Source organism: Mustela nigripes, chromosome 16 (assembly GCF_022355385.1).
Source record: "Mustela nigripes isolate SB6536 chromosome 16, MUSNIG.SB6536, whole genome shotgun sequence".
Lineage (NCBI taxonomy): Eukaryota > Metazoa > Chordata > Mammalia > Carnivora > Mustelidae > Mustela > Mustela nigripes.
Window position 1 is genome coordinate 46,413,575 of NC_081572.1, and position 10,323 is coordinate 46,423,897.

General features: G+C 59.3%; 1 protein-coding gene across 1 annotated transcript; it reads left to right on the forward strand.

The window, feature by feature from the left end:
* The first annotated feature begins 1,855 nt into the window (after positions 1–1,855).
* LOC132003374 (aryl-hydrocarbon-interacting protein-like 1) lies at positions 1,856–6,027 on the forward strand. The gene is given in 10 exon segments (XM_059378775.1): positions 1,856–1,951; positions 2,440–2,619; positions 3,932–3,938; positions 3,978–4,159; positions 4,806–4,959; positions 4,962–4,981; positions 5,079–5,103; positions 5,106–5,140; positions 5,143–5,224; positions 5,822–6,027. Coding segments are annotated over 10 exon segments (987 nt in total).
* Positions 6,028–10,323: the final 4,296 nt, after the last annotated feature.

Below are 10,323 nucleotides of genomic sequence, written 5' to 3' on the forward strand. Positions count from 1 at the left end.
GGAACCCCACGTGAGCAGGGGCAGGGTAGACTCTCCCAGCATGTGGCAATTTAGCAGAGGAGCTAGGGGACAAGATGCAGGGTGGAGGGGGGTGGTGAGGCTTTCCTCAACTGGGGCCTGCCAAGGCCGGTGTAGGCGACTGGGCAAGCCCACTTCTAGGACCAAGGAAGGCAGCTGGTGGACTGAAGGCCCACCACCCTGGAGACAGGTGGCCTGGGGCAAGGCTGGCTCCACTGGTGGGGGGGGGGGGGGCCGGCAGGAGCCTGGGGTGTATCCTGAGGGGAGCAGAGAGCCTTTGAGGAGTTTTAAGAGGGGTGGGGTTATTAGAGTTGCCTTTTCCGGAAGTCCATTAGGAGGTTAGGGGCTAACCACGGCTGGGGGCCCGTCGGAAAGCTGTGTCCTGAGCACCTCCTTCTTCTGGCCTCAACTTCAGCAAACACCCCCAAACCCCACTCCTGCTCCTCCGCAAGGAGGGCCCAGATCTATGCCTTCTACTCCAGCACCGCCCCTCCCCAACTCCCTGCCTCTCTGCCCTCCAGAGCCCAGCAATCAATCAGCTTTCTCTTCACTGTGGATTACAGCGAGAAGCCAGCCGTCACCAGCAGGGAAGTCCAGCACAACGAGCACAGACAAAGCCGACAGCCATGCAGCCATTGTGGGGAAGAAGCCAGCACTGCTGGGACCCCAGAAGCAGCGCCCCACCCTTGGGTCCTGCCTCCCTCTCTCCTTCCCCCAGCATCCATGGTAATTGCTTTATTTCCCTCTAAGCATCCGTCTTGCTTTCTCTGTGTTCGGACTCGTCTGCGTTGCTGTGTGGTCAGAGAAGGGTGGGACAGAGAAGGACCCCAGGATCCCTGCTCCCAGAGAGAGCTGGATTGGAGCCCTAGGGGTCTGAGCACCCCAGGAGGGGCCTAGGGGCCTGATCCGGCTGCCCTGGTCTGGGCTTAGGGGCTCAGGCTTGGCATCTATGTCAGTGGCTCTTTGTGGGAGATTTGGGGGGGACGGCTGAAGAGGTGGATCTCTCCATTTTGGCGGGGAAGGTGGAGTTAAGGAGGGTGGCAGACACCCAAGGCCACAGGTCAGGAAATCATAAGTGTGATCAGGGGCTCTATGTGGCTCCTGATAATCTAGTGTCCCTTCCCACTAGGGACAGAGAGGAAGGACTCTGGGAACCCGAGCTCCCATTGGCCACAAGGTGGCGTCAAATACCACACCTTCAGGTCACCTGTCACTTTGAGTCCTGAATGGGGATCCCAGGTGCAGGGACTGAGCTCTGCAGGGGTCTCCAAGCACAGGGGTAGGGATGAGACCCTCCACCCCAGGAGAGAGAATCCTGCTCCCCACGGTCAGAACCTGGAGTGGGGGCTGGAGCGGGACTGGAGGACACCCTTAACTTTCCCCAAACTTGTCCCTTCTCTCACCTGGTTTTAGAATCCCCCAGGCCAGAAACCTGCTCTCCCCCTCCTGCATCACATTCTCTCCTGTGCAATGTTTGAGGGTAGAGGAGGAGGAAACAGGAAAGAGGGAAGGCAGGGACTGTAGAGACCACAGGACCTTGGCATGGACACCAGGATGTGGAGGGGGCTTCAGGCTCCCCTCCTGTTCCCCTTATTTGGCCTCTCTCCTGCTACACCCCCTCCCCATCTTCTCTGAGAACCCTCCGGCTGCTTTCTTTCTTCTTGGGATGGGAGAAAACCCTCGGTGGCTGGACTGTGGAAGCCTCACCTCCACCTGAAGAGTAGGGAGGAGGCACCGCCCGGCTTTCTCCTGGCTCACACCTGCCCTGGGGGCAGGGTCAATGCCCAGGTCTGGGTGTCTTCCTCCCAGGAGATTACTCAGCCTCAGCCCGGGAGCCATGGAGGCCGCTCTGCTCCTGAACATGGAAGGGATCAAGAAAACCATCCTACATGGAGGGACCGGGGAGCTCCCAAACTTCATCATGGGGTCCTGGGTGAGTGGACCTGGTCTGCTGCATTCCTGCTGTGTGTCTTTCGGCTTTGCCAGAACAGGGCCAGGAGGGACGATCCCGGAATTATCAACCCTCGAGCACCTGGGAAGCTTGGAAACGGTGCCCACTCACCGGACATGGGCTGGGGGAAGGGCTTTGGGAGTTTTGTGATGCCCCAATGTAGAGTGGAGCCCTCAGGGTTCACGGTTTTGTCCACAAATGTCTGGTGAGCTTCCCTGCAAAACGGAGTGGCAGGGTCTGTGGCCTCAGATCTAGGTCTTCTGTAAGCCAGGCTCTGAGGTCCTGCACAGCTGCCAGGCGGGACAGCCAGTGGCTTGGGGTCCTTGGGGGAGGGGTGAGGGCAGGCAGCATGGGGGTCGCTCTGGGGTCCCGGCATCTGGATAGGGTGTGGTGAGCTGAGCCCGGAAGATAGCCCCACCAACGATGGTGGGAGTTTTGTCTGAGACCAGGGTACCCCTCCTCCTGACCAGGTGATCTTTCACTTCCGCACCACGAAATGCGAAGAGGAGTGGACGGTGATCGACGATAGCAAGTTTGTGAGCCACCCCATGCACATCACCATTGGGAAAATGTTCAAGCTGGAGGTCTGGGAAGTGCTGCTGACGTCCATGCGGGTTGGCGAAGTGACTGAGTTCTGGTGGGACACCATTGTGAGTAGCCCATATCTGCCCACGAGGTCCAAGCCTCCATCAGCCCCCCTGCCGGCTCTTCAGGGCAAAGTGAGGTGAAAACGAAACCCTGCATCCCTTCCTCTGCCTCTGAGCACATGGAGTAGAGCTACCCCAGACCACAAGCTCCCAGAGTGACTGTGGGTGTTGTGGTTGGCAGGGTGGGGTGTGGCACCAGGACCGTGCCCCACACATGATTACTGGGTCCTGGGGACTTTTGGTCACTAGTCACTTTCCTGCCCTTCTGCCCATGCCCGTGAGCCATGTAAAACTACTCTCAAATCTGTGACCCTCCTGGGATCGCCTCCTTGTTCTGTGGCCCAGATAGAAATGGCAAGACTCACTTTTTTTTTTTTTTTAAGATTTTTTTATTTATTCGTTTGAGAGAGACACAGTGAGAGAGTACAGGCAGGAGGAACAGCAGTGGGAGAGGAAGAAGCAGACTCCCTGCTGAGCAGGGAGCCTGACATGGGGCTTGATCCCAGGACCCTGGGATCATGACCTGAGCTGAAGGCAGACACCTTGGAGGACAGGCTGATCTATTTTGGCCCCTCCCTGTTCCTGGAGCTGCCATGAGGGTGCTGGAGATGGGCTGTTTCTGGACTGTCCCAGCAGAGGGGGGCTCTCAGGGACAGTTCACAGGTGGGGCACCTGAGGCCCAAGGGGCTGGTTTTCTCAGCCCTCCTCCTCTTTGAGGCTGGCGAGCTCCATGCCCAGTGCAGGGAGAGGCTGGGATGAGCGGGGCCTATACCCACACCTCCTCTAGCTCATGTCAGCTCCCTGACCACAGGTGTGGCTGAGGGGCCAGAGCTCAGACAGGTGCCCAGGCTCCCTGCTAATCAGCAGCCCCCTGGTGATGTCAGGCACACCCTCTGGCCCCTGGACCCTGTGCCTTTTCCTACTCCCCACACTTGCCTCCCCGCAGGTCACCAACCCATGGGCTCAGGTGTCCTCGGGAGAGAAATGGGTCGGGGCCAAGCACAAGGGCCAGGAAAGGTGAGAGCGTGCCCCCTGGAGTGGGGCACGAACCCAGCCTGTGTTGTTTCCTAGCTGGGTGACCTTATGCAACTAACTTCATGCCTCTGGGCTCCAGTTTCCCAACTGTGGAGTGGGGATAAGGGCCTCTCTCGCTGGGGCATTTTAAGGATGGAAGGAGCTGATGGAAGGAGCTGGGAGAGCACTTGGCCTAGAACACAGTGCACCACAGTCCTTCCTGGGGGCCTGTTGAGGGCAAACAGCAGCAACAGCCCCAGGTTGGTGAGGCTGTAGCAGGACTCAGAGCGGGTGCTCCAAGCACACAGGCCAGACGCCATTCACCATCTTTCCCCCCAGCACACAAGGGGTCTACTCCATCCTGTCCTGGAGCCTGCGGCAGGTGGCGGAGGGCAAGGACCCCACGGAGTGGCATGTACACACTTGTGGGCTGGCCAAAATGTTTGCCTACCACACACTGGGCTACGAGGACCTGGACGAGCTACAGAAGGAACCACGGCCTCTGATTTTCGTGATAGAGCTGCTGCAGGTGTGCCCTGGGGACAGCAGGGACAGAGGGCTGTCCCAGCCTCAGGGAGCATGCGGTGTGGGGAGCCCCACCTCGCTGATCCTGGGATCACTGCCTTCTCTCTAGAGCATGAGCAGGCTCCTAAACCACTGCCGCGTTTATGGGGTGGTGGGAGAGGGTCTGGCCTGGGTTGGAACTCAGGTTATGGCCAAAGATGAGGTTCAGCCCAAGGGCTACATGGGTGAACTAATAAGGGAATTATGCCAACAATAGGGCCTTTGTGGGCATGCTAGGACAGTTGTGCGGTTTGTGCACTGCACAACTGTCCTAGCAGGACACCTCTAAGGTGTTCTTTTTAGACTTCATAGATCTGAACTTGTATGACGACAATTTCCCAGCAGGTGGCAATAACGTGTCTTGTTCTAGCCAAGTGAGTATGGAGACCACCTTCTGAATATTGGAAGTCCAGTGTTGACAAAGTGCTCTCTGTCCCTAACTTGCATAAAGGTGCTGATTTAGTGCGGACACAACCCGTGGCTTCCATCCCCTATGTATATGGATGTGACCAGCAAGCATGCTTGTGGAGAAGGCAGAGGAGGCGGGTCCCCAGCTGCGGGGGCGCAGGTCCCCCGGTCCCTGCCTGACCCGCCTGCCACTGTCAGGCCAGCTGGAGGCCCAGAGCGAGTACCAGCGGGAGATGTGGAGCCTGAACAACCAGGAGAAGATGCAGGCGGTGCCCATCCTCTTTGGAGAAGGGAACCGGCTCTTCAAGCTGGACTGCTACGACGAAGCCTCCAGCAAGTACCAGGAAGCCATCGTCTGCTGAGGAACCTGCAGACCAAGGTGGGGGGCTGCCCATGTGGCCGGGGCGGGGGGACGGCACCAAGGGTGGGGGGCAGGCGGCCTAGCTCACAGCTGACCGGCATGCTCCCCTGCGCAGGAGAAGCCCTGGGAGGTGCAGTGGCTGAGCTGGAGAAGATGATCAATACCCTGATTCTCAACTAGACACCTGCCAGTGTCTGCTCAAGAAAGAGGAGTACTACCAGGTGCTGGAGCACAAGAGCCACAGCCTGCGGCTGCACCCAGGTGAGGCTGGGCGCCAGGTGGGGTGGGCCGGCACGATCGGGGTGGGGGGGGGCTGGCAGGTCAGGGGGCGGGGCAGGGCCTCTGAGGGAGGCCTTTGTACTCACCACAGCCTCTGGGACTCCCAGGCAGCAGGCCTGCACACTGGTGCCCTGGCAGCTGGTGCCGCTGGTGGGAGCAGGTGTTTGTGAGCAAGGTGTGGAGGAACAGGCATGCAGGGTGGAGTGACTGCGGGTGGGCTTCGACATTGATCTCCTGCTATGTGCCGGGGGCTGGGTTCCCTGTGCTCCTTACCTCCTTCAGTGCCCTCAGTAACCCGTGGGGGCGGGGGCAGGGATGGGGCCTGGAGCCTCCACCATGCGGGGACCCCACCGGACTGAGTAGGAGATTATGGGTTTGGAGTTAGCTCTGGGGCCTGGCGGGGTACCCGCAAGGGAGGGGAGAAGGTCCTGCTATTGCCACTGTCACCCACGTGTACAACCAAGGAGGCGGCCCACGGGGCACAGAGAGGTTAAGGATCACGGTCAAGGTTAAGAGTTTGTCAGCTATGAGGCAGCGCCAGGAAGGGGCTCAGCAGGTGCAGTGTCATCCTCCCTTCAGGGATCGTGAAGGCCTACTACGTGCAGGCCCGGGCTCACGTGGAGGTGTGGAATGAGACGGAGGCCAGGGCGGACCTTCAGAAAGTGCTGGAGCTGGTGCTGGAGCTGTCCATGGGGAAGGTGGTGCGTAGGGAGCTGAGGCTTTTGGAAAACCACCTGGAGAAGCGGGAGGAAGAGCAGCTCTGCTGCCGGAACATGCTGGGCTAGGGCGAGGAGTGGGCCTCCCCTGGCCTCCCCTGCCTCCCTGGCCTCCCCTGCTCTCCTTGCCTCCCCTGCCTCTCCCTGCCTCCACTGCCTCCCCTGGCTTCTTCTGGCCTCCCTTGGCCTCCCCTGCATCTCCTGGCATCCCCTGCTTCTCCTGGCCTCCCCTGCCTCCCCTGCCTCACTGGCTTCCTCCTCTTCTCCTGGTTGCCCCGGCTTCCCCTTCCTCCCCTCTTCCCTGCTTCTCCTGGCCTCCCCTGCCTTCCCTGCCTCTCCTGGGTACTTCTGTAGCTGTGCACACTTCCACTAGAATGCTCTCTCGGGTCCATGCCACACCCTTCTGGGCAGGACAACCACTGGAACTTTACTCCCCCACCCCTACCCCGCTTCTCTCTGTAGCCAAAATTACGTTTTTTGTGCTTTGCCCAAGTCCTGACTAAAATGAAAAAAACAAAAACAAAGAGTGTAGGTAAGTTTCCCCACAGGCCCTGCATGGCACTATGATCGTGGTTCTTTCTCTGTGGTCCCCAATCCATGGGCCCAGGGCCAACAGAATGAGGCTGTTCCTGGTGGCAGGAGTGGCCATGAAAAGTGTGATGATTTCTCTCCTTCCCCTCTTTTGTGTCACCAGGAGGTTTGAGGTGTCGGTCCCCCACCCTTGCCCACAGAGGAAAGAGGGTTGATGTTTGGTGGGTTCTGCTTGTGGATAAGGGCTCCCTGGCAGGGGGGGAGGGTGGCCAGCATGGCCTGGAGTGAGGAGGTCAGAGCAAGGGGACGCTGTGAGCTGGGGAAGCCAGAGTGGGACAGTCGCCTTCCTCCCAATGGCCCCGGAAGGCTGGACAGGCAGGGGTCCCAGTGGGGGTCAGAGGCAGGGGCCCCAGTGGTTCAGAGTCAGAGGCAGAGCCTGTCTGAGGACCGGAAGCTCCGGCCCAAGGACTCCTGGCCCCCACGGTCCTTTCCGTCCTGTGTACGACTTCCCTTTCTCTCTCCTAAGGTCCGTGAGGACCTGCCCCCAAATGTGGTCCCCCCCAGCAGGACTGATGCTTGAATGTGTCCCATGATCCTGCCTGGTCTGCTGTGGGTGTCTCCCCACCCAGGACCTTTGCAAGTCTAAGAGAGAAGAGGGGCAGGGCCAGGACATGGAGGGCTGTGTGGCATTAGTGCTCCAGGTGGGGATGGCCCCGGGCAGCTGGAGACCCCTCCCCTTGTCACAGAGTCCACAGGGGTCCCTGCAGCCACACCATCCACTGGATTAAGATTAGTCACATTTCCACGTGCATCTTTCTAGGCCCGGTCTCCACCAGCCCTGCTGGTCCCCAGCCTGTGCACCTGCCCTTTTTGATTTTATAGTAGACACAAGGCCAAGGGGTGGACGACCGGACCCTTTCCAGGAACCATCTCACACCCCATCTGGCTAGTGTGGCTGCCCTCCCCTGGGGCCCTCTGGCTTCTACACCTGTTTCCCCACCTCCTGCAGCTTCTGGAAACCAATGCCCTCCTGCCTCTGAGCCCCCCCCCCAGGGGTCCATTGGTTCCCCTGGCCTGCCTGCACCCTCTGGCCTCCCTCTTGCCAGCACCCTTCTATTGTGCCAGCTCACCCAAACCATTGGCATGGTGCCCCCACTCAGCGCACTTAGCTGGGTCACATGGCAGGTCTCTCTGCCACAGCATGTCACCTATTCACAGGCTTTGGGGATTAGGCCACGGGCATCTTTGGGGAAAGACTATCTTCAATCTCACCTGTACCGCATGGCCCATGTGTGGGGGGCGTCATGAGCACTTTGCCCACACGGTCTGGGGGGTCCCCTTCCCTGACCCTGCCCACTGCGGGCTCCATGGAAGGTCGGGCGGAGCCTCGTCTTCCTGACGTGCGTGTGCAGAGCTCCTGACTTCAGGTCCTCATCAGCGCGAGAATCTAATGAACAAAGACTCCTGCCTTGCCTCCTGCTACCAACACAGACAGCATTGGAAGACATACTGGGCATCTGTCTCTCCCCAGCAGTCTCAAGGCTGGCGGCCGCTCAGACTGCGCGGTCTCGGGCAGGTAGCCCATTCTACCCATATGGGTCGGTGTCAGCCACCAGGACAATACCCACTGCAGATGGGGGCAGGAACACTGGTTGAACCAGAACATTTGTCCGTGGGAAACATCTCTGTTCTCACACATGCAAGGGCCCTCAGAAATGGTCAACCCAACCTCTCGCTTTGTGGATGGGGAAACTGAGGCTTACAGATGAGGACGGGCATAGCCGAGGTCACCGCGGTAGTCACAGACAGAACCAGGGCTGAGGACACTTGTCCACACTAACCAGGGAGCCTCAGGAGGGAGGAAAGGAAGGCCCTGCGCTCCAGCACAGTGGAGGGGCTGGGGGAGAGACGCTGGGGACAGGGGTCAGGTGTCCGAGGCTGGGGTCCCTGCAGCGGCTCGCACGGCTGGGGAGTACTCCTGCCACATTCTCCCTGGTGGCCTGGAATCAGGAGAGCAGGTGGGCCGGAAGAAGAGTCTGATGAGGGTAGACAAGGGGGAGGAGGCAGGAGGAGGGAGGGGAGGAAGATGAGAGGGAGAACAGAAAGAGCATGTTTAAGAGGACACAGTGTCCCCTCCCAGCGAGGTGACCTCATAGCCCAAAAAGACCCTCCCTCAGGAAAGAGCGGGGGAGGGGGGAGCAGGTGACTGCAGGCCCCACCACCTGGTGCAGAGCGACATGGAGCCCACAGCCCAGGCACTGAGTCCCGCAGACGCCCAGGCAGGAAGGGGAGGGCAGCGTGGTCCAGGTGGCTTCAAATTCAAGCAGCGGCGATGATTTTGAGTTTCCTGGCGGCCACGCTAAAAAGGTAAAGAAGAAATAGGTGACGTTAATGTTGACCCAATATGTCGAAACACTACCGTTTTTCCCTAAATGATATGCTTTGCATTTTGTTTCTGACATGGTCTCTGGGGTGATCCTGACTTGGCCAGCATGTGGGTAGTTGCCTCCCACCCTAGGCCTGCCCCACACACTACAAATTAGACTCCTTCTGGGGCTTCATGTGTACGTGCTCCAACAGTGGATTCCCCTCTGTGCTCTTTAGTTAGTGCATAAGCCTGTGGGTTCAAGCAAAGGTGCACTCCTGGTGACCTTTGCCAGCAGGCGTGGATGGGGCCAGGGTGGGGCTCAGGGAGACAGACAACAGACCAAAAGATGCCACTTATCCTCACCACCATTTTGGTTGTGATGGGGCCCTGTGCAAGGCCGCTGGGCTGCTACAGTTGTGTGTGTTGTGCACTGCACAGTCCAGGGGGGTCTCCCTGTTTACCTCCTGGTCATCTTAGGTACATGTCATTACTGCAAATTCCCAGCAGATGTCAGGAAGTGTCTTGGGGAAGGTGCAGCTTTTCCTAATTTGCTCATTTGCTGTATTGGCTAATGCTGGCCCTGTGTTTCTGCTGAGTTGGCCTGGAGAAGTCACTTTCTGTGGGCTAGGCCTGAGGATGTCTACATCTGACACTGCCCAGTACTCATCGACCAGAGCATGCCAGGAATGATGGCCGGCCGGCGATGCCGGGGTCCCTGGGTCCTTCTCTCAGCCAGGGAACTGCCTCTGGGATGGGTTGCCCAGCTGGGGTTGTGGGTAAGCCAGGACAAGGGTACCGTCACCCCTTTAGATCGTCCTGGTGCTGCTGGGGCCTGGGGTCCTGTCCTGAGGGCAGGGCTACTCCCTCTGGGAACTCATATGTGGCCTGGCTGTGGCACAGGATGCAGGCCGGCGTCTTTGTGTCCCTCCCACCACACCCTCCAACCTCTACTTCCTGTTCCTGCCTGACCACACTGTCCTTCCGGGATCTGGTAACCGTGCCCCTCCCGCTCCCGCCCACCCTCCCCCCGCGTTTTGGGGCTGTGCCAGGACCTGGCTGCTGCAGTCTGGGTCTGTTTCCCATGGATTCCCTGTGTCCTGCCTGCAGCTCGGTCAGGTCCCCTCGTAGAACCTTCCTCAAGCTCCCCACACTGATGGAGCTTTGGGATCCTGGCCAAACCCCAGCTGATGTGCTCACCTGGCCAGTTCAGTCTTCCCAATGTCCTGCTGAGTGGGTTTCTCACCCTCTCCGTACTCCTGCCTCCATACAGTGTTTACAGAACTTGAACGTGGGACAGTTTAAGTGACCTACCCACGGCTGCCCGGCCAGGTCCCCGCAGAGCTGGGGTGGGAAGCAGAGCTGACTCTCTGAACTCCACTCCGGCCCCAGGGCTGTCCCTTTGTGAGGCACCTTCTGGATGGTGACCATCCTCCACGGTCCTCCTGTCTCTGACACAGGGGCCCCCA